This window comes from Pleurodeles waltl, chromosome 9 (genome assembly GCF_031143425.1).
Source record: "Pleurodeles waltl isolate 20211129_DDA chromosome 9, aPleWal1.hap1.20221129, whole genome shotgun sequence".
Taxonomy (NCBI): Eukaryota; Metazoa; Chordata; class Amphibia; order Caudata; family Salamandridae; genus Pleurodeles; species Pleurodeles waltl.
Genome location: NC_090448.1, coordinates 26903977 through 26928927, shown reverse-complemented (window position 1 = coordinate 26928927; position 24951 = coordinate 26903977). Strand labels below are relative to the sequence as shown.

Below are 24951 nucleotides of genomic sequence, written 5' to 3'. Positions count from 1 at the left end.
TTGTCTTCCAGGAAGGTGGTCAGCTGTTTGTTAACGGCCTTCTCTATTACCTTGGCGGGGAAGGGGAGGAGCGAGATGGGGCGGAAGTTTTTCAGGTCGCTCGGGTCAGCTGTAGGTTTCTTTAGTAGTGCGTTGACTTCGGTGTGTTTCCAGAATTCGGGGAAGGTGGCAGAAGAAAAAGAGGAGTTGATGACGGCCTGGAGGTGCGGGGTGATGATGTCGTCGGCTTTATTGAAGATGAAGTGAGGGCAGGGGTCCGATGGAGCGCCGGAGTGGATCGAGTTCATGGTGGTTTTGGTTTCTTCGGTGTTGATGTGGGTCCAGTCGTTGAGGGTGATGGTCGGAGGTGTGGGTTCGGTGATGCTTGGTTGGGTCTGGTGTCCGAAGCTGTCGTGGAGGTCGCTGATCTTGCGATGGAAGAAGATGGCGAGGGAGTTGCACAGATCTTGTGAGGGCGTGACGGCGTTGGGGTTGGAGAACTCCTTGACGATGCAAAAAAGTTCTCTGCTGTTGTGGCTGTTTTTGTCCAGTCTGTAGGTAAAAAAGTTCCTTTTGGCAGCGCGGATCAGGTGGTGGTGTTCGCGGGTAGCGTTCTTGAGGGCGGTCATGTTGTCAGCGGTGTGGTCCTTGCGCCAGGCCTTCTCGAGGGCGCGACAAGTTTTCTTCGATTCTTTGAGGGTGTCAGAGAACCAGAGAGGTTTTTTGGTGTTGGCCTGTCGATGCGTGAGTTTGAGGGGAGCAAGGTTGTCTGCGCAGTTGGAGATCCAGTTTGTGAGGCTGAGGGCTGCGTCGTTGGGGTCGGTGGTGAGGGTGGGTTGGTTGGCGGCGAGTGCGGAGAAGAGTTGCTCTTCGGGGATTTTGTTCCACTGTCGACGAGGGATGGGTTGAGTGCGGAGGTGGCGGGTCTCGCGTCGGAATGTGAAATGTACACAGCTGTGGTCGGTCCAGTGTAGAGCGGAGGTGTGGCTGAAGAAGACGTGTTTGCTGGCGGAGAAGATGGGGTCAAGCGTGTGTCCGGCGATGTGGGTGGCGGTGTTCACCAGTTGCTTGAGGCCGAGGTTGGCGAGGTTGTCGAGCAGGGTGGTGGTGTTGGGGTCGTTGTTTTGTTCCAGATGGAAGTTGAGGTCGCCTAGGAGGATGTAGTCCGGCGAGGCGAGGGCGTGCGGGGAGATGAAGTCGGCGATGGTGTCGCTGAAAGGGGCGCGCGGTCCGGGAGGACGGTTGACGAGGGATCCTCTGAGGGTAGTCCTGGGGTCGGTGCGAATCTGAAAATGCAGGTGTTCAGCGGCGAGAGGGATGTCTTCGGTGGAGGTGGTGACGCTGATGGAGTCTTTGAAGACGATGGCGATACCTCCTCCTACTTGGTTGGTGCGGTCTTTTCTGGAGATCTTGTAGCCTTCGGGGATGGCGGTGGCGATGTCTGGAGCAGAGGAGGCGTTCATCCAGGTCTCCGTGATGAAGGCGATGTCCGGTGCTGTGGAGTCCAGGAGGTCCCAGAGTTCAACGGCGTGCTTGTGGACGGAACGAGCGTTGACCAGGATGCACTTGAGGTGGTTGATGGCGCGTGGGCTTGTGGTCGTGGTAGTTGCGTGGTGGAAGATGCGTTTGCAGGAGTTGCAGGCGAAGGGTCCATGGGTGCGTTTGGGGTGAGCTTGGAAGCAGGTGTTGGAGCGCCCTGAGTTGAGGGCGTCGAGGGTGGTGGGGTTTATGCGTTCTCTGTAAAACTTTATGTAACAAGGAGTTTGCTGGTGTTGTTTAAAGGAGCCCTCCAGTGAGGAGAAAACAGTCTAACCGCTTTTAAATCATATTTTCCCCATTAAAACACAAATTAGTTAATTATAAAAGAGGGTACCAAGTATTAGTCATGCCTGGGTAAACCCACATATGACGTCAGATCCTCCCGCTTGCCTTTTAAACAAAATATATTTCTGAAACTGCAGGTTGTAGTTTATTTTTTGCCACTGCTTTACGCAGAGTTAAACTTTCTTGATATCTTTTAAACAAAATACATTTCTCAAACTGCAGGTTGTAGTTTAGCTTTTGCCACTGCTTTACGCAGAGCTAAACTTTCTTGGTATCTTTTAAACAAAATACATTTCTCAAACTGCAGGTTGTAGTTTATTTTTTGCCACTGCTTTACGCAGAGCTAAACTTTCTTGGTATCTTTTAAACAAGATACATTTCCCAAACTGCAGGTTGTAGTTTATTTTTTGCCACTGCTTTACGCAGAGGTAAACTTTCTTGGTATCTTTTAAACAAAATACATTTCTCAAACTGCAGATTGTAGTTTTTTTTTTTTTACTGCTTTACGCAGAGTTAAACTTTGTTGGTATCTTTTAAACAAGATACACTTCTCAAGCAGGTTGTAGTTTTTTTTTTTTTTTTTACTGCTTTACTCAGAGTTAAACTTTGTTGGTGTCCCGCCAGACCTCACTTGTCATTTCCTAGCTCGGAGGGCGGTGCCGCGTGTCCAACACCTCAAGCGGTGCTATTAGCTGGTTTGGCAGCCAGACATCTTGCATTTGTTAGTAACAGTTGTGTCGCGCCCTGGGCCTTCCTACCCCAGGCTCCCCAGCTGAAATATAATTTCCTACAGGACTCTTTAATGAGTCTGACATTCATAAGACAGATGCCTCACTAGCATGCAGCAAGCGCTTAAAATGAACACGCGGGCCACTGATTGAAAATTAATTAACGAAAACTGGGGGAGTTCGGCCGGGGCTACAATTCCATCAACGCATATCCCCTCGTTTCCAAAATACACAACATTTTTGCCCTTCACATCATACCACTTGCACTGGAATGACCCAATGGTTTGCAATGTCGAGAAGGGAATTTGTACAGTTTATACACATCCCACACCCCACGCTCAGTCGCCTTAGGCCAACAAAGAACTGGAGTCCTTCAACTGCAGAGCCAGTGGTACACTCCACATTTTGTATTCCAAACACCACCCACACCCGCAATCTGACTTCCTTATCTTTCAAGCACGTTCCACACCCCACACTCCACCCGGCAATGTGCCTAGGTGTTCTCTGGTTGTTCCACCCCAGAGTCAACCCCGAACCAAGCCTGGCCATCCTCTCGTAGGTCCACCACAGAGTCCACTCCAAACCACACCTGACCATCCTCTGGTAGGTCCACCACAAAGCCAACCTTGAACCAATCCTGGCCATCCTCCGGTTGGTCCACCACAGAGTGCACCCCAAACCAAGCCTGTCCATCCTCTGGTAGGTCCACCAAAGAGTCCACCCCAAACCAAGCCTGGCCATCCTCCAGTAGGTCCACCACAGAGTCCGCCCCAAACCAAGCCTGGCCATCCTCCGGTAGGTCCACCACAAAGCCATCCACGATCCAGTCCTGGCTACCCTCTCATTGGTCCATCACAGAGTCCACTCTAAACCAATCCTAGCCATCCTCCAGTAGGTCCACCACAGAGGCCACCCCCAAACCAAGCCTGGCCATCCTCCGGTAGGTGCACCACAAAGTCCACCCCAAACCAAGTCTTGCCATCCTCCTGTAGGTTCACCACAAAGCCAACCTTGAACCAATCCTGGCTATCCTCTCGTTGGTCCATCACAGAGTCCACTCCGAACCAAGCCTGGCCATCCTCCAGTAGGTTCACTACAGAGTCCACCCCAAACCAAGCCTGGCCATCCTCCGGTAGGTCCACCACAGAGTCCACCCCAAACCAATCCTGGCCATCCTCCGATAGGTCAACCACAAAGTCCACCTCAAACCAATCCTGGCCATCCTCCAGTAGGTCCACCACAGAGTCAACCCCAAACAAAGCCTGGCCATCCTCCAGTAGGTCCACCACAGAGTCCACTCCGAACCAATCCTGGCCATCCTCAGGTAGGTCCACCACAAAGTCCACCTTAGACCAATCCTGGCTATCCTCTTGTTGGTCCACCACAGAGTCCACTCCGAACCAAGCCTGGCCATCCTCAGGTAGGTCCACCACAAAGTCCACCTTAGACCAATCCTGGCTATCCTCTTGTTGGTCCACCACAGAGTCCACCCCAAACCAAGCCTGGCCATCCTCCGGTAGGTCCACCACAGAGTCCACCCCAAACCAAGCCTGGCCATCCTCCGGTAGGTCAACCACAGAGTCCACCCCAAACCAAGCCTGGCCATCCTCTTGTAGGTCCACCACAAAGCCAACCTCGAAACAATCCTGGCTATCCTCTTGTTGGTCCATCACAGAGTCCACTCTGAACCAAGCCTGGCCATCCTCTGGTTGGTCCATCACAGAGTCCACCCCAAACCAAGCCTGGCCATCCTCCGGTTGGCCCACCACAGAGTCCACTCTGGACCAAGCCTGGCCATCCTCCGGTAGGTCCACCACAGAGTCCACCCCAAACCAAGCCTGGCCATCCTCTGGTAGGTCCACCACAAAGCCAACCTCCAATCAAGCCTGGCCATCCTCCGGTTGGTCCACCATAGAGTGCACCCCGAACCAAGCCTGACATCTCCTGGTTGGTCCACCACACACTCCACTTCAAGCTAAACCTAGATATTCTCTGTATTGTCCGCGAGATACAGAATTTGATTGTTAGTCAGCAGGACTCTACTTTCAAGGAACTACTCCTTCAACAGAACCTCCTCTTCCATCAAATCTTAGAGTGATAATGAAGCCAACCACGATCACCAAGTAGCGTCTGGTGATGTGTAAACCAAAATCCCAAATGGCACACGCCTACCAACAAACTGAAACTTTCTGTTCCTATTGCGCAATGCATCCATCCATACATCCAGCACCAGGCCCATCTAGAGGAAGATATTCCCATGTATAGCCTTCCCAGCTCCTACACACATTCCTCTGGTCTTCTAAAAGATAGATTACTGTAATGCGATCTTGTAATGCGATCTACCTTGAGACCAACAAGTCAACACTTGCAAAGTTGCAACCTGTGGAAAATACAATGTCAAGGCTTGTGCTGGACGTTCCCAAGCGGCATTCGGTGTCGAATGACTCTAATCGCTTCATGGGCTTCCGATAGAGAACTGTGTCCAGTTTAAGACAATATACACAGTACATTAAACATTCTATGCAGAAGGTGCAGCTGATATCAAAACGATGTTTAAATGGGTTATTCCCGCCAAAAATCTCCGTCCCGCGCACCAAAACTGGGTATCAGTCCCTAGAGTCTGGAAGAAGAAATGGGGAAAGAGGGCTTTTTCAGTTGCAGGGTGAAGGCCCTGGAGTACTCTTCCAGGCTATCTTACATCCTCGAAGTTTTAGGAAAGCCTTAAAAACTTGGCTGTTTACTCTATAAATTAGGCACAGTATTATTTGAAGCACTCTTTCAGTTCACTACGCTGCTTTGCAGTACTACAGCACCTAGATGCCCATGAGCCTTTGTACGCTCTTTAAATCTTGGTCATTTCATTTCATCTCAGGCTGAGACTGGTGCATTCAGATGCGAAACCTGTTGCTTATTCGCATCGATTCCACCAATCACTTCAACCGATCAATGGACGCATCCTTAACAACTGAACCTCAGTGCCACTGGACTGCAGATGTCACACTCAATATGCAACAACCCCTAGAGCAGTGTTTTTCTAACTTTTCAATTCCTCGCCCCCCCCCCCTCCCCAGCAGAAAGAAATTAATTATCGGGCCCCCTCAAAATTTTCCACAATTATTCTATTAAGTTGGCAATGTTTAATTATGGCTAGACTTATTTAGGTATTGTAGTTAAGTTCTGTTATCTTTTTAAAAAATATAATACATTTGTTTCTCCTTAAACTAAGCACTGTTATCTGCATAATGCTTCTTTTGGCCAGAGTCTGGTGCCCCCCCCGGGAATCTCTGAGGCCCCCCAGTTTGAAGACCCCTGCCCTAGAGGGACATCTTCTCATGCACAATGACCTAGAAGTGGCCACGACGAATCACCAACATGCTCCAGCACAGAAATCTTGTAAGGAGCCTTGCACGCACGCAAACCTCATCGTATGGCAACACGCAGCACGCGTACATCAGCGGCTCAATGTCATCTGGGCCTAAAAGACATTGCAAGGTTCTGCCACCAGTGTCCACCCACAAGCTCTAAGACACAATATCTGTGTCGTTTCTAGTGGTGGTGTCGTGTACCACACACCCATGAGTCCTGCCCATGCCCTTTGAACTTATGTGGCTGCCCTCCGCCCTGGCCAAGGACACCTGGCTGATGGCACTGTCTACAGCAGACCACGGCACTCTCTTACGTTTGCAGGTGTGTGGGTTATCCGGCTCTGCTGGCCTCCAGGGCAGGTCGTGGTAGAAATCTTTGCAGAGCTCGCAGTTTAGGCCTTTAGTGTGGTGTTTACACACACACCTGCCATGAATCTGGAAAAGAGACATCATCTTGTCAGACAGATAGCACACTTTTAATTACAGCTCACCCAACCTTCGCCCAGATGTGAGAATCACTTGTCTTGACAGAATTTAGCCAGAATTCACTGGCTTCTCCAGTGCTTAATTTGAGCCGGTGGTGTTGTTGCTCGGCACTTATTTGCCAACATCAGCACTTATGATGGTCTGCCACATGGTGGCGCTGTTTGTGTAATTTAGATATGAGCACAACAGCAGTTGTTTATTAATTCAATGTACATTAAAAATTACTAATACCTGGAGCCCAAGCCATTTGTATATGGTTTGAGGGCCCTGAATAGCCTGAATTATCACACTTGTAGGAGAGTAGTGGTTAGTAGTTGTGTCTGTACTGTCATTGGCAGCAGCAATGTGTGGTGCAAGCCGCAAATGGTCTCCTGATGAGGGCTCTGACACTTTTTTTTTTTTTAACAAATTAAGCACTGCTGGAGATATTTTGATATTTCTAGCCAGAGCGGTACATTTGATAGATTAGCAGACTGGGAGTAGATTCAGTCCCATGCGTGCCTGATATGCAAGTGACCGAACCCAGCCCTTCTGGCTTTGCCACTATTGATAATACCACTTGACTTTCCAGATTGAAGCAGTCCACACGGTGCCTGGCCTCTCTGAACCCAGGGGCTGTCATGAGGCTGCCGGGGAATGTCTGGGAGCTCGGTCGAGCTCACACTGTGAACGACTCTCAGGCACATTACACCTGATATTATAATCCGTTTATTTCTGACGAGTTGTTCCCAGTTATGTATTTAACCCCATTCTCTGAGTCATGCGCTTTTAATTAAACAAGCCCTTTCCGCACCCAAAATGTTCTCCCTGACATGGGGCGCTCGTACCTAAGGCGCGCAGGTCAACACACAAGGACTGGCCTATGGGGTTGAGGGGTTACAAAGGACTGGCCTATGGGGTGGGGGCTACAAAGGACTGACCCATGGGGTGGCGGATTACAAAGGACTGGTCTAAGGATGGGGGGGGGGGTGGGGGCTACAAAGGATTGGCCTATAAGTGGGGTGGGGGGCTACAAAGGACTGGCCTATGGGGTGGGGGGTTACAAAATGGCCTTGTGCCACCTGAACACCATATTTCATTTTCCAATCTTTGTAATTTCATGTTCTAGTTGAATCTGATGAGTCTGTGTTAATTGCAGTGTTTTCGCCATGCACTGAATCATTTCCTGCAGTTTATGTCTCCAAGAGCGGGACTTCCAGCTGCTGGGAACTATCCCGGCACTTGTCCTTCAAAAGCCGCTGTGGTTATAATTTATCCTTCTAACTCCAGCCTTAAAAAGTGTAGATTTACCCCAAAAGCAGGATTGCTGAAACACTTTTCAGAGAGGGGTGCTGCCATAAGTTTTACACAATTTATCTAAAAAAAATGTAATTTATAGATTTATAAAGCACAGAAAAGCAAAAGGCATCAAAGCGCTAAGCCGAAAAGTGGTAAATGTGTACTACGTAGCTGGTGTGCATTTTGGAACACACTGTCACAGATATATTTCCAATGCACAGTGTGATAGTACACTGTCATTTACAGAGAGCACATTTTTCATCGAATTGGTCACAAAATTTGCTAGCACATCTATATAGTGCACAAACGACATTGGCCCTCATTTTGACTTTGGCGGACAATTTCTCTGACGAGTGCTGGCAGCCGTCCGCCGTCTTTGTGGTGGAAAGTCGCCTGCTTTTGTGATGCCGGCCCACGGTGCAGAGGTGAGTGCATCTCCAGCACCGCCACACCAGCAGGGCTCCGCCCGCCGTATTACAAGCCGCAATACGGCTTGGCGGAGTCCTGCTGGCGTGGTGGTGCTGGCGATGCAAGACCGCCAGGAACCATCCCCCCGACGTACTCCTCGACAGAGAAGGTAAGTGGGTGTCCGAAAGGAGGGAAGGGAGCCCGTGTGTGTGGGTGTGTGTCTGCGGAGGGGAAGCGGGGTGGTGAATGCGTGCGTGAATGCGAATGAATGTGAATGTGTGTGTGTGCGTGTATGGGGATGTCTGTGTTGTTGAATGCGAGTGAGTGAGTGGGGGTGTCTATGTTGCTCAATGTGAGTGAGTAGGGGTGTCTGTGTTGAATGTGAGAGGGCAGGGGTGTCTGAGTGCATGTATGCATATGCTGAATAGGTGTGTACGTGAATGAATGCATGCATGCGTGACTGGGTGGGGGTGTTTGTGAGTGTGTGGATGGGTGGAGGGAGATGTGTGCATGTGTGGGGACATGTGTGCATGTGTGTGTGCCGGTGACAGGAATGGAGATTCTTGTCACCGGGTGCATGACTGCCAGGGTTTTTGTGGCGGGGTGACCGCCACGGAAAGCCTGGAGGTGCAGCCTCGTAAACCGGATGGCAGGCTGAGGCCTGCCGCCGGGCTGGAGGTGCAGCCGCACCGGCGGGCCAGGTGGGGTTGTGGATGCTTGGTGACTGCCAAGCCCCACAACTCGTAATGTGGTGGTCCTTACCACCGGCTCCGTGGCAGTAGGACAGCCACAACGAGGCTGGCGGTCAAGAGACCGCCAGCCTCGTAAAGAGGCCCATAGTGTGGAAATCAGGTTTACAGCAAATAATTATCATTTGCACCAATGTCTTGATTTGTTCTGATGCTATAAAAATATTGGTTTCTTTCACAATTTAGAATTACAAAAATGATTAATTTGTGCCTTCTTAACTGCTAATATATTATTAAACATGTATACAGCCCATTTGAGGGTATTTAAATGTTGTTTTAGAAAAAATTGACAAATTACGGCCTTTTCTTTCACGTTTCCTTTACTTCAGCAAGATTGCCAAATAGTTCACTTTACAAAATTCTCTCACTCTGTATTCAGAGAAAGAAAAGTAAACACCAATCTCCATGTTAGAGGAATAAGTAGGAATTTGGCTAAAAACAGCTGACCTCTGTCTTTGAATGCACAGCACACCAGGCAAGATGAAGACAAAATGTAAAGCCATCTTTATCGCTCATCACCTTCTGAACTCCAGCATGGTTATTTTGGGGGTGCTCCAGCACCTACAGCACCACTATTTCCAGTGCTCAAAGATGGGTAAAACTATATTATGCTTCTAACTCCAGTCCTATGATATTTGGAAAAAGTGTAAAGTTCCCCAAAGTCAGATTCAAGGCTAACTCACTATTCTAACTCGAGTTCCTGAATATTCGGGGGAAGTGTATACTTGCTAAAGTTACTTTTCTAAGTCTGTTGTAGAATATCCTGGCAAGGTTTCACATTCTGCACATATTGTAGGGTTTTCGTTGCACTAACAAGAATCCAGCCTCCCAGTGCCAAGACTGCCTCTAGTGCTCTGAAGATGTAACTGAAGGTAAAAATATAGAAATACTGTCTTACCATGCCCTCCACCCCGCCTGCCACGCCCTCGACAGGCGAGCATTCAGAGGCGTGGCCGTAGCAGAAGCAGCTGCCCCGCACCACCAGCTCGTACACCGAGTAGTAATACTTTTGGAGCACTTCCACCCGCTGGTCCAGCAGGTTGTCACCCAGCGTGTGCAGCTTGGTGAAGTTTATCCTCAGGTTGGTGATCTGGAGAAGCTCTGGTGTGAAGATGAGAGAAAGAGCCATGTTACTGTCCGGCAGAGGCAAAGCAGACCAAGGGTGAGCAGGAAGAGAGAGATACACAGATACATAAACATAGATAATAGATATACGGAACAATCACGGATAATCACTGAAGGTGTATTAAGTTAAAATTCTGCCTGTGACGTTTGCTGAAGTCTTACGGAGTTTGCGTACTGGTGGATGCTGCTGGGCCAGAGCGTATTCCAGAAGTAGAGTACTTACTACACGCCACAACTTTTTTGCAAAGTCAGTATGTCTGTTTTTTTGTTAGGGTAAGTGTTTGGTAATATCAACTATCCTAAAAAGTGATGTCATAATGAAGCAATATCTTGGGCGACAATATTATAGGGCCCTTTTGTTAAATAGACTGCATTAGCAGAGTTAAGCTTTACCTTCAAAGAAGAGCTTTATGGAAAGGAGTCAGAGATGATGTGTGTGTTGTAAGTGGTGAACTAAAAATGTGAGAGCATTAAAATATTGTGTTGTAGATACATTTGACAACTGAGTCATATTCCGACCCACCTGCATGCATGTCTTTGCATTGTGAGCAAAAAAAACAACAGCATGTTATCATGTCAGCAAATTAAAAGAAATGAACATGCTCGGGCTTTTAACGCTGGAGTGGGCCTTTAATGGCTGGTATAGCCTGCTGTAACGGGCCATGAGGCTGTATTGAACAATCCAAGTACTGCCTCATTTTTTTATTTTTATGCTGGGGCATAAGTGAAAAAAGTGAGCTTTTGCAAACCGCTTTGGTGATGACTTGCTATAATTTTGGGTTCACCATGTTCTCAACTCATTACTGGACCCGTTTAGACTGGAATCTCCCAGGAAGCAGCCCAGGGTACACACCTAGTGCGCATGCATGCACTTGCATGACATGCACCATACCACACACAAGTCGCGTCTCGCGGTGCGTGAAAGGGGTGGGGTGGTGCGGGGGGGGGGAAGAGGGAGGGAATAAACAATAAAGATTTAATTAATTAGAAACAACACTCACCTGCACGCTGCCACGCTTCTCCGCTCCTCCGTCTCCTCCTCTGCTGCAGGCAGGCACAGGCTGCCAGCCTGCCCTGCGGCCAATCCTAATGCTGCTCAGAGCAGCGTTAGGATTGGCTGGGAGCGCCCAGGGATACTGGGAGCCTGTTCTCTCCAGCCCGACCACTGCGTTGCTGGGCTAGGGAGAGCCTACTGTGCATGTGCATTTGGCCGGCCTGAGACGACTGGCCAAACACACATGCGCTCTGAGGAGAGTGCACAGTGCACTCCCCATCACTGCTCGTCACCCCCGTGGCTCCGCCCCTTTACAAGAAAACGATAATAAACTCAGTTTATTATCGTTTTCTTGTAAAGGTTTTGCAGCCGCCGCTGCTGGTGGGGGGTGGCGTTCGTCCGCCCTATCGGAGGAGCCGCCCCTGCCACACACGCATCTGACAGACTTTCACGGAGCTCGTCACCGCCTCGCGCAGAGGATTATGGCTGGTGATGAAGCCGCAATAGGTGGCAATACCACTACACCCCTTGATGAAGTAGGTCTTGTGAGACCTTGCTTGGCCACAATTCTAGTTGTGGCAGCAGCCCCCAGTGGCTCATTATTAGGCTTAATATGTAAGCACAACAAAAAACTGGGGTACCCTGTAGCCCCAGAACAAGGGTTATACAATACATATGAGAAGAATGTTTTGCCAGGAATTATAGAGAAAGAACACCTTGTAACTGTTAATGGGTCAATCACAATACATTCATATGATCCAAAGCAAAAAGAAGGTCAGGCATCAGTAAGACTGGTGAGAGTTGATTTATATTTCAGCAATCAAATGTGAGGATTGTACCCTGGTCATCCAGTGTAGGCAAACGTAGGTGCTCCGAGTGATGGCGCAATGCAAGTGCGATGCAGTGAGCCATGCAAAATAACAAAAAGTTGTGAGGAGTAAATGTTTACAAGATATACATTGGGTCATTCCCTGTGGTCTACCCATCTCTTTAATTGTAGGATTTCCAAACTCAAATGCCCATATCATTGGGTTTGGTATTGATGTATTCATGTAAGTGCTGTATAATCTCCATACAATGAGAAGGGCCACTGGAATTATGCAGCAGGAGAGCACCAAATTATATCGCAGGGTTGAACCAATTATCTGGTGTGAAAAGACAAGTTATGTGGCACAATGCAGCACATTTTTTGATATAATTACCTCATGATTTTGTAATTTGTACACTTGGTAATACTGTCTAGGCAGAGGTATCCCCTCATTAGTACCAAATAAAAAAATAAGCAACTGAAAAATGACCAGTTAATCTTTGCAAAGGGCCTTCTATATCACACTAACACATATCACAATGTTTTAGTAACTTTTGATCCACTTGAGCTATAAACAACATTTTTTGTTGAAATCTGCAGCTAACGTAGCAGTTGATGGATTGTGTGGCAAATGCGGCAAATCCGTATTTATGTGAAAACATCTGCAGAATTGCACAATACCAGTGGCCCTGACTATGGGTGATCTCTATGCAAAGGGCTTATAGTGGAATGTCCTGTCCTATGAGCATCACTTTGGGTACCTTAGTCGACTCAGGGATATTGGTGGTAGAGTGATCTTAAGAATGTGTGTAATTGTTAAATATAGTCAGTAGGTTTCTACAAGGTGAGGATATTTGTACCACCGCCATCAATGAGTAGTAACTGTTAGTTTTATATCAAATAAATTGCCAATGTGTGAATATACTCTCCGGTGCTGGTGAGGCAGGAATTCATACATACGCTGAAAATCTTTATGCCCTTGGGTTGCATAGCAAGGTTTCAATCTGAGTGAATGACAGTATGGTGTATATACCATTAACACATTGTAACTTATATCTTACTATCAATGTCCGACAACTAGTGTGTGCCAAGAGGGAGTGCCTACCACCCACTAGACCATTAGGTGTTCAATAATCTAAAGTTAGACTAGGTGTCAAGATGTATACGTGTGTCCAACCTTCACTAATCACGCGTGGAGTGTTACTGTTTGCTGGGCTGTGGTACGTGTATGTCACTATTGTGCATGTTTTTTAGAGTGCATGATACATAGAACTATTTACGTGCTAGCCATACACATCAAAAACTCCAGTATCAGTCCCAATGGTAAGGGTACAGGGTAGAAAGGGTTTTTCAGGTTTGTGGGTAAGGATACAGAGTTGTAAGGGTTTTTAAGGTTCGCGGGTGGGTAAGGATATGGGTAGAAAAGTGTTTTTAGGGTACAGGGATGTGTAAGGAATAGTAAAAGGTTTTTAGAGTTCATAAATGGGCTTAGGTACAGGGTAGTAAAGAGATTTATGGTTTAGGGAACTGGGTACTAAAGGTTGTTTTGGGTTCCAGAATGGGTAAATTGGTTTTAGGATTAAGTGATGGGTAAGGGTATGGATTATAAGGGTTTGTAGGGTGCATGGATGGGTAAAGGTATGGGTTAGTAAATGGTTTTTAGGGTTTTATTGTTTCAGGAATGGGTAAGGGTTACTGAGGAGATTTAAAGATTTAAATGAGTTAAATGATATGTGTGTGTGTATAGTCTAGTCAAAGGCGTTAGCTGAAACGCGTTGGTCTTGCCTTGTGATATTGCTGTGTTTTTTTTAATTTCTTGCAATTAATCCTGCTGTGTCGGGGATTTCCTGCCCTGTTGGAGTTCACGGATGTTGTGGAGTGGGTTGCAGCTGCAGTCGTTGGCGTTCCCTTTAAAGTTGTGGATTAGTGGAGATATATATATATATATATATATATATATATATATATATATATATATATATATATATATATTGGGGGTCTTGGAGGTTCCCCCCAAAAACAAATATATATGTGTGTGTACACATATATCACAATGAGTTGTAAAGACCTACAATTTAATATTACATGTTGTAAAGGTCAACATGTTGTATCACATACATAGTCAAGGAATGTGTGGTAAACGCATGTGTGGTAACAACTAAGATTCCTTTAAAGGCAACACCATGTCAACGTACCTTGGATTTCAGTGCTGTACGGATCATCGACCTTGATTGCCGGGTCCAGGACCTTGAAAATTACCTAGACACAAGGAAAAATATAAAATACTTCTTTATACAGGATAGCTGTCTCTCTAGATAATATGTGTCCAGGTGGGATCTGTTAGACAGATACATATCAGAATGTCAGGTTAACCACTGTCTGGTCACTTTCTTTCCATACAGATTAATTGTACCTACTTGTATCTTACATGAATACCCTGAAAATGCTTCTTGAATACTTCCTCTTAGACCTAGCTCTCACATCCTTGTTCTGGAAAGAGGTTGGAGGCAGACAAGGCAATGCTGGACAGGAGACACTAGGAAGTGCCTATGATGAATGAGGTGACAATAGTTTACAAAAAGCTCACAAACACTGATGGGATCTAGAATCCAAATGACTTAAGAATGACTTAAAGTTTGCACTGGTAGCAAACCAGATCAAACATTTTTGCTCCATTTTTTACTGCTTGCGTTGCAGGTATTTGAGCAAAATGGGTTTCGTCATGTCAAATGAAGACTTTTGTATCAGGCAATTGAGTTGGCTCTACTTTGGCTGTAGTATATAAAAAGGAGTGGAGAAAATACATTTTATTCACTTATATTACGTGTTGATAGTGCAGAATCTGGTACCAGGTGTTGTACATCTGAAATGGGAGTCAGACATCTGACAGGAAGATGTGTCTGCAATGCCTAAAAGTTGGGGAAATGTTAGTTACAAGCCAGAGAAGTAAGCAGGAAAGAGAAGAAGAAATACATCAAATTAGTTTCCATGTCTGGAAAACTGGAGTGTTTTCTATGGCGACTGAGTTTAGATGCCACAAAAGAGATCTGTACTAAAACTCAGACTGCAATAAGCTGTTGGTGGTGATATTATATTTTGGACCAATAAAACACATATACAATTTGTATAGTATATTTCCTTTTTAAAGTACAACAATTATTTCCATTAGGTGTATGTTTTATTTAAAGAAGGGACCACTTTGAAACAGACAGCAGATGTACTCCACCATCTGTGACCTCATGACGATACTCTGATAAAATGTGATAAACGTGAAACAATTCAGAAGATGCAGTCCCATTATTTTCAAAATATTACTTCTATGTACCCAGTGCTTTAAGTGTAATGAAAATGTCTCAGGGTCCTACAACGGGCACAGGGAGAGGGGCGTCCTTAAGAAACCTTTACAATGGGGTATAACATATAACTCATAGCACATGTGAAATAGAAGGGTGTGCTTCATAAATTCATAAATGGAGACTTACTGGACAGGGCACAGTGTTAAAAACCAGCAAAATATTTTAATGAACAGTTTATGTAACACCTTTAGCTTTGGCCACAAGCATTGAAAAAGCTGACAAAGTGAATAAAAGAATTAGTGCATCGAACCAACGGATGCCTCCCGTACTGGGTCTGCTAGGCTTGAGGAGAAAATTTTGAATACCTTGCATCAGGTCGACATACCCATTAAGCATACCCTCCACACTAGCACTACTTAAACAGTTGAAAAATGTATCTGTATGGGTCAAAAGAATCAACCTTAGGCCATCAGCGAGATGACACATGCTGGTTTTGTGGGGCGGATATGCCTGTCCATCTGGAGTAAGCCCCTAACTAAGAGGGCATTATGATCCCCCCACTCATTCATAACCACCTCCCCTTCAGAAAACTAAGGCACAAAAATTATGATTTACAAATATATATTCAATGACTGAACTCACACCCAGCCTCTCAAAGACAGTCTAATCAATGTATCTGCTCTAAAGTTGTTTATAATATCGACCGGCTCTAGTTTGGCGATATGAACTGCTAGCTCTTCACCCTTACCCTCTTTACCCAGGCCAGCAAGCTGATCCCTCAAATGGGGTTCCAATATCCACATTACTGTGTTGTATGTTTTATGTTTATTTTTTGTGCTTTTATGGTTGAACATTTGACCGAATAAAGATTATTGATTGATTGATTTATTGATTAAAAAATTAGTGAAAATGACTTGGTTATTCAATTGGAATGAAATAGTGCTTTAAACACTGGGAAACCAAAGAAGTGTGGCAGGGAGGCGGGCTGTTTTTAATTCCTTCAACCAGTAAATGATAGAAATTAAGGGTCTCAAAGCACACTGGTTCAGCGTCCATTTTATGGCTTTGTCAAGGCCCGGTCCAGGCAGGCCTAGCCCACGTAAAGCAGAGTACATGCTATTACTTTGACTTACACCATTACTTCAACTTCCATTATTTAGAAATACCATTCCTCTGACAACAATAGCCGGAATTTGACTTTTAAGGTGAGTAAATAAATAATTCAAAAGATAATTTAAATGAAAAAGAAATGAAAATGATCAAATAAATATTTTAAGATGAGTATTTGGGACAATATTAAAAAGTATTTAAAATAAATTGCTGGAAATTATTTGGGTGATCAATTAACTTTTTTTCTAAATAGAAAAATGTTTTTTTTTAAATCAAAAATATTTTATTATATTGATGTATTATGGAAAACATTCATCATGGGAAAGCACCTCCAACTTGTAGTTTAATTTAATTTAATCAATATTTATATAATTAAATATCTAAATGTTCTAAAGGTTATTGCTTCCTTTCAAATGTTATCTAATTTAGAGTAATATAATGAACGTAGTATGAATATAATGAAGTAGTCCCATTTCCCAATGAAGCTTTACCAGTTTTTGAACTGAATTAACCTGCATTGAAATTCATTTGATTAATGTAAATATAATTTAATATTTAACATGAGTTAAGTTTACGTCTAATATAAGCAGTAAGTAACTGTTTTGATCTAGTTAAACTAATAGAAATATAGTTTAATATTTGTTTGGTTTAAGAGCGCGAGTAGGGTTAGAGGTCAGGAGTGGGTCAGGACTACGGTTGGGTTTGGGGTAAGGTTATGGTGAAGGTTTGGTTTAGGATTAAGGTCTGGGTTAGGGTAGGAGACATGGGTTCCAAATAAGTAATGGCAGGTTGAAAAGACTGTTGAAGTAACGATATGTAGAACTGCTGGTGGCCAAAGTAACGACATACTTCTTTACAGAATAGTTTCTTCAGCTGAAACCTTTAGACTGAAAGGTGCAAAGACAGATTAAAGGAACAACATATATCTGGAAAGTATTGTCTATAAATCTGAGATTCATGAGAAGAGCCCAGGACGTATCATCTTGTGAGACTATAGGACTATATGCTAGTCATTCTCTTCTTCATGACATTTAGAATAAGGGGGGACATGCTCTTTGTTCACATCCATTTCATTGCCATGTCATTTTTTGTTTCTCAGCATTTTCTCATGGACTACAGTTTTATTATAGCCCATTTTGTTTGTTATTTGATTGTATGTAATATAACAAAATAATGTAGAATTATTATACTGTAGGGTAGGGTAGCAGTTAAGGGATAATCAGTTATGGGAGTAAACTGAATGAGGTAGGGGGTTAAGTGGAGGGGGAAGGAAGTACGGGCTCAGGATAAAGAGAAGAAGTAAAGGGGTAATTGTAGGAGGATAAGACACAAGGGGCCTGATTTAGATTTTGGTGGACAAGTTACTCCGTCACAACATTGACGGATATCCCATCTGCCGAAATCCCATAGGATATAATGGGATTTCAATTTCGGCGGGCGGGATATCCGTCACCGTTGTGACAGAGTAACTCGTCGGCCAATATCTAAATCAGGCCCTAAGTCTGTAAAGGTTGGAAAATAAGGTGCCTGACTCAAGACAAGAGGATAAGGTTAAGGGTGATTAAGGGGACAAGTGTAGGAGCGTAAGAGTCTAAATGGAAGAGAATAGGGGTAAGGGATTAAAGGTATGTGTAAAGTGATAAGGTTAAGGTTGATTAAGGGGACAAGTGTAAGAGGGTAAGAGTCTAAGTGGAAGGGAATAGGGGTAAGGGATTAAAGGTACGTGTAGAGTGGTAAGGTTAAGGGTAACAACTTAGAGGTCAGGGTAAGATGTTAAGTGGGGTAATAGGTTAAGGGCAAGGGGATAAGGGGCAGTGGCAAGAGGTTAAAAGGTATAAAATTAAGGAGCACGTGTAAGAAGTTAAGCACAAGGGGTTAGGGATAAAATTAATGATAAATGGTTACAGGTAAAGGGGCCGGATGGTATGAGGTTAAGGGGTTTAAGGTAAGGGGGTAAGTGTAAGACGTGATAATGAAATAATAAAAAATAGGGTTACCCGCAGAATGGCAAGAAAAGAGCTAAAAAGGTACAAGAAAACCATCGGCAACCAAACCAGAGCCAAGGAAGTGATATACTTCTATAATCAGGGTGTGTGATATTGGCAAAGTCAGTTCAGCTGACTTGTTTTCTTTTTAATTAGACACTTCCTAAAGTTGATGTTGACAAATTAACAAAAAATGTGGGTGAAAACCATGAAGGTAAGTATGTTTTGCCACATAAAAACATGCACAGCTTACTTATTATGGTAAAGTCATCTTCGCAGGGAATACCTCCCAAAACCTGCACACTCGCAAGCAGACTTGAATAAAAGGGACAAGGTTCAGCTTTACAAAACTTTGCCTGCAATATTTGAATTTTGCACAACCCTTCTCCAGAATTAAATAATAATGAATAAAAAGTGTATAATTATGTAGTATCTAGAGTTGCCTGACTTTCACACTCCAAGAGTGATACAATTATGTGATATCTAGAGTTGCCTGACTTTCTCACTCCAGGAGTGATACAGTTATGTGATATCTAGAGTTGCCTGACTTTCTCACTCCAGGAGCGAGGTGGGGACAGGAATACATTCCTATGGAGTGGAACCTGCATTGGTAGGACATGCTCTTCCAAAAGGTTCCTCACCTCCCCCTCGCTTGAGGGCTCAATGTCCGAATAGCGCTGATCACAGATGACGTCGTCGACCTTCCTTTGGGTCTGGATAGGGACTCCTGGGAACATCTTGGTGCAGTTGTATGAGAAGTACCTATACACTTTCCAGCTGCGGCCGAAGTCCACAGATCTTTCAATCAGCATCGCTGCAGGACGGAATGTCTGGAAAACAGAAGGGGACAGACGGTGGGCTGTCAAACAAATTACCTTCTTTGATACCTAGACCTTTCTGATTGGTCTAGTCTGTGTGTGTAATATTCAGTGGATGGTAATATCTTTACTTCTGTGAGGGTACTGGTTAGACATAGTCCCCCTTACTTCAAGGAAGCACACTACACTTCCAGGTCAGTTTGTGCTCATCCTTCTATTGCTAGTTTCTAGCGAGTTGTTTACATCATCAGTGCAAGAGAATTTAAACTACTTGACTGTGACCACAAGTCACTTGATTTCTTCATTATTCAAATTAACTCAACAACAATACTGTCTGCTGTACACTTGTAAGGGACATCTGGGTGAGTTATGAAAGCCCATAAAACACAAGGCCATTTTCTTCCTTTTTAAGTACCTTGGCGGGATACCTTTGAGGCCCTAAATTCACCTAGTTGGCTGGTAGAAGAACAATCCTCCCATGTAACCTAAGATTGGTAACCACTCTGTCTTATCATTTACTTTCTTATTTTTGTGTTTCACATGGTACCTAAATTTCACTTTGTGAATGTGATATAGAGACAAACATGGGAAGGAATAGTTTAGGGCACAAGGGAGGTTTTTAAAGGACATGTAGTGGTTGTTGAAGAATGGAAAAAGAGACAGATAAGGAGCAAGGAAGGGGAGAGGTCAAGCCTAAAATCAGAGAGTGTCAAGGAGAAGAAATTGGATATGGTGATAAGCACAGGAGAAGACCCATGAACTGAATTTAGAGTTGAGGGAGGGAGAGACAGCATCTGACAAGTACTCTCTATCTAATTTCCCTATATTCTCAAGGCTAGTGTGAGGTCAGAGACATGAGAGCATCTGTGGGGTAAAGGGACAGTCTCTGACACTGTCCGTAGGGGTGGCTAGACCTAGGGTGCCAGGACTGGAAACCTGACTAATAGTTGCCTGTGTGGTTACTTTGTTGATCTCAGTGGTTTAGGTCCCATAAGGGTTATGTGGGGAGATGGCCATGGCTATGTTGACCGTGCATTAATAACATTCTAGAAGATGCTGGGAGGCAGATGGGCACAGATGGCAGTAGCAGAAGATATGGAACTATTGTGCAGCTCACCTGTAGCCAAGATGCCGACCCCTAGAACTACAATTCTCCAGGACCTGAGTGAAATGACCTCCTGTCTAAACGCTGTGCAGGTCAGGTACCTGCCCTACATACCTGCCTGTGAAATGCCAGCATGGAATGAAATCCTTCCCAGATCAACTGGTTTTTCAGAGACAACAACCTGTCTGCCAATTTCCAGATTTTCATACAGGCCAGTTGGGCTTTGCCTATAAACTTCTCTCATCTTGTTAATATCTTTCTAGGGTACTGTGTATGGGCTGCATGACTTGGGTGTCATGGAACTTTCTCACTGGAGAACCTCATGCTTTAAAAGACACTTGTGATTTATGATTTTAGGAAGAGCAATTTTAGCTTCTAAAAAGGCAAGACAGCCACCCATGCACAATGCAACTTGGTAGATGGATAGCATGAAATACAGTAAAGGAACTTTAACCAGTTACAAAAAAATAAAGTACTAGAGCTGAGTGTCCTGCATCAGGCCACCTATCCAACGGTGGAAATGATCCTGGAATCAAATGCCTACTTAGAAATTACCTTAAACTTCATGATCAGGTGAGTAAAATGAAACTCTGCTTCCAGGTCAAGGCGCACGCTCACAGACTCCAGACCTGTAAAGGTGAATCACAGAGGCACTGAACGTTACTCACAGTTCAAGACAGGTACATGAATCCATCTGTGTAGAGATGCGGTTATGAATCTTGATCACCTCAAAACACATCCAACTTTGGGCCTATCATCTGTGTGCATTGCTGAGGCACTGGGGGGGGGGGTTCAATTTACTTTTGCTCTTGAAGATGTGTCATTTGCACATTTTGGCCCTCAGTACGCGCTGCCTTTTAATTGCGAAGGGATTGGTAACAGCAGTTAACACCCTATTGGTATTATAAGATCTTTACTTCCACAAGGAGATTTTGATTGCTAAAACATCAGAAATCTTTGTGAGAAATCAAGGGAAGAATGAGGAATTACTGGGAGAATCGGATGCAGAATTAATGATTCCCCCAGTAATTCCTCATTTCTTAAGGGATCCTCAGGGTGCAACTCTTACGGGACTGGATTTTCCTACCCGCAGGAATTATTGTACCCCAGTATCGCTAACACCAGGATGGGGAAATACTGGACCATATTCCAGGCAGCTCGTAATGAAGGCCTCAAAGTACTAGGTCAGGCTTCTCCAACAAGCAGCTCAGGAGCTACTGGTAGCTCTCCAGCTACCTGTAAGTAGCTTTCCTGTGTGCAGCCCGGGCTACTTAGGTGCAGATTTATGAGCAGCTTAAACCATGCTTCTACCATGCAATGTTGTATATGCGTGGTGCAAACCACTAAGCCATATTTTTGAAGCCACGCAAAGCCACTTTTTGTGGCATTGAATGGCATCAAAAATATGGAGTAAAGCAAGGCAGTGAAAAATGCTGCGTTTCCTTACTCTGCACCAGGGAGGCATTCCATGGGCACTGTGTGAGTGTTCCCAGGCACCAGCCATGGTTTTTGATGCATTTCCAGATTTACCAAACCAGGTAAACCTGGGGATATGCCTCCGAAGGAGAGGCGTAAAGAGTAGAAATATTTGTATTCCTCGTTGTTGCTTCCTCTCTCTATGTGAGCTGCATCTTGCATAGGGAGAGGACAGGAGTGCGTCGTATGCCGTAAATATGGTGCATTCCTGCCCTTTCCTAGTGACGCATTGCAGCGCAGAAAGATGACATTCTGTGCTGCATTTCGCCACTTTCCCATTACTATGGTGCTAAATTTGAAGCTTTTGCTTTGTTAAATTCATACATATATACCAAAAATACAAAGGATGTATTCAAGAATTAATTGTGTACATTTTCAAAACTCATATACAGATATTTGAAGAAAAATTAGTGAGTTTCCAGTTATTTGAGTGATAAATCAAGCAGCATTGGGAAGAATGATTGCTAATATTATAACTTTGGTGCAAGGGGCTTTGCATTTTTGGCTGTTATATGTCAATGCTGCGGGCAATCATGCCTGGAGCACTGAGGTGATCACATCTGGTAATCTTGCATAGTGTGGCCACTAATGTAATTTTTTCTGATGTAATATGTATTACACCACATATAATATTTGTTAGTAGCTCGGGTGATTTTTATTGAACCATAAGTAGACCTTATTACAGAAAAGTTTGGAGACACTCCTATAGGGGTGGCTCCTCCATTAAAGCGGAGGAGTGTTGCCCTACTTAAATGCCCCCCAAAAAAACCAGAGACGCAAAATAAAATGGTAAAGAAGTTAATTCGTTACGATTTTATTTTTCGCTGGCCCGTCCTGAACCGAGTGTCAGGACGTGGTGGGGCCTGCTGAGTGGCAGCATTGGTGGGCTGCCTGTGCACTAGTGTTTAATGTTCATGTCACTTTGGCTGGCCATCCTGTGACAACTCGCCTGACATGCGCACTATAAAACCACTCAACCCAGCTGTTTTAGACAGCTGGGTTGAGAGCCTGCACAGGCCTCCAGCATCCTCAAGAGCGCAGAGACTGGCCGCTCCCTCCAATACTGGCGCTTCTCTCATGCTGCTTAACAGCATACAACGATGGAGGAAGGGAGACAATCAACCCTTGGAGTATGTATCCAGGGCACCAAAAGTTTGGACTTCTGTCCACCAAACAAAAGAACAAACATTCTGTAGATTTATAGATGCTGTGATCCAGCCGTGGGCATGGGTGGGAGTTTTCAGAAGGAGAGATTTGTGGTGTGAAGGTGAATTCAAGAAAATTTACAGCAGTGAGGGTAATTAATTTCGTGCCATTGAGAAACTAGTAAACATACTATTGATGTTTAATAAGCTTTATTATGACTGAGTGAGATTAAAATTTTCCCACCAGGGTTTTTTTCCACTTTTTGAATTTTTTGAGGCATATTGACTTACCAAACGCTTGCTGTGGAAAATATTGCAAAAAGGTTTTAGCTCAGAATTTTAGGGCAAACCTGTGACAGCATTCCCCACAAGAAATTATTTTTGCAAAACATACTTTTAGCTCTTTTTTTTCTCTTGTTTATAGTTTCTTTTGTTCCAAAAATTTGCAAACTTTATCAAGGTAATGATGATTTCAAAATTAAAAACAACAACATACAAATGACATATCATTGAAACTCTTCCCAGGTTTGCTGTATGTCTGCAGCTCCCAGTGAAGAAAAGTCACTTCTTCTGATACTCACCGTTCTCCGCCTGCCACCAGGTCATCTCCCCATCCTGCCCCGTCAGGTAGATCACGTTCTCAATCCGGTGGCTGCCCTTGATTCCAGGCACCCGGGAGTCGCAGTAAAAGCATTTCTCTGAGTCCTGCAGTGCACAAGGAGACCTGGTGAGATGTCTGACCACTGAGGGCTAGAGTAATGACCAAAGATAAGTGCACATGTGCTTCCAAATTCACCACAGCAGTGAAAATGATGAATAGAATCCTAAAAGCAAAACCCTCAGGGCCAGATGTACAAAAGGTTTTAGTGGTCGCAAACAGTGAACAGGGCTGTTCGTGACCGCTAAATCGCTTTTTGCCTTGTACCAAGCCCATTTTCCGATTCGTTAACCTATTACTGAATCGCAAAATAGGCTTTGCGAATCGCATTTGGAAAGGGCGCATTAAGGGCGTCCCTTCCTAATTGCGAACGGGCAACGGTATGTATGAATGCTTTGTGACGCAATGACGTCACAAAATATTCATATTTTACCGACTCAAAGAAGGAGGTGGTAACCCATTTGCAAACGGAAAAGGGACCACCAAGGGACCCCTTCTCCTTAGTGAATGTGGGCATCAGCATTTTCCAAGAGCAGGCAGTGGTCCCATGGACCACCGCCCACTCTTAAAAAATTCAAAGAAAACTTTTCATTTTTATATTTGAAATGTATCCTGTTTTCCTTTAAGGAAAATGGGCTGCATCACACAAAAAATTGCTTTACTTAAAAAGCAGTCACCTGACCACAGCAGGCCACCAACACTGTGAAATTAGGTCGACCTCCATCATGACGTAGGCCTATTTGCGACCCATTGCGAATCGCAAACAGCACCTGAGAACCGTTGCACATCGCAGTTTGTGATTTCCTAATAGCAAATCGTTAAAATGTGCTATTAGGAAATCGCAAACCTGCAATGTCATCCATCTGGCCAATACTCCATTGTGTTCCTTCAGAAATTATTTTCACAAGTTTGTCACTGAAGCTACAAGTTTCTTCTTGTTTATCATCTATTGGGTTATGTTGATTAAAAAGTGGGTTTTTATATTTTTTATTTGATATTCTGTGTCCTCGTTCACTCCTTGAGGGTATGTTGACTCCAGCAATATAATCCACACAGCAAACTGGACAAGCGAACAACATTTCATGCTGTTTAGAATATTGGAGCAGAGGAGGTTGATCAGAGCCACCCAAGGGATACTAGGAAAGCACAACACAAAAGCCAAAACATGAAAGGAGAAAGCACTTTTGTAATGCGCAGCGCTGGGAAGGTTAGCTACGCTCTGGGCATTAGGCCCACGTAAGATCATTGTTTTCAGCACCAAAGTGTTACTGGCGCGGGTCTTTTTTTATTTAACTGCAACTGTCAAACCCTCAACTTTTTTTATCAAGCAGTTAGAAGTTTTCATCTGCTCATCCATTTAGGCCCATATGTACGAAGTCATTTAGCATTTCTTAAGGACCGAATCGCTAGTTTGGCCTGTTAAGAAATGCTATATAGGTTTTCCATATACACAGACGGCTCTGTGGCCTCGCAAATTGCGTTTTCTGGCCTGTAGAAATCGCATTTTGCGATTACCAAAATAGGAAGTTGCAAATAGGGATTTCCGATTTCCTAAGCGCATATATAAAGCATTTCCTAAATGTGAAATGGGCATTTAGGAAATGCTATTACCGT

At 44.5% G+C, this 24951-nt stretch overlaps 1 protein-coding gene across 2 annotated transcripts in view; it reads right to left on the bottom strand.

Moving 5' to 3' along the window:
- LOC138258878 (laminin subunit beta-1-like) overlaps positions 1-24951 on the bottom strand; it is a 382113-nt gene that overhangs the window by 191748 nt on the left and 165414 nt on the right. For both annotated transcript variants that reach the window (XM_069206183.1, XM_069206184.1), the window contains exons 4-9: positions 23261-23384; positions 20614-20687; positions 18777-18965; positions 13940-14003; positions 9716-9918; positions 6211-6331 (exon numbers count right to left, since the gene is read on the bottom strand). In XM_069206183.1, coding sequence (XP_069062284.1) covers positions 6211-6331; positions 9716-9918; positions 13940-14003; positions 18777-18965; positions 20614-20687; positions 23261-23384 — 775 coding nt within the window. The remainder of the gene's footprint in view (positions 1-6210; positions 6332-9715; positions 9919-13939; positions 14004-18776; positions 18966-20613; positions 20688-23260; positions 23385-24951) is intronic.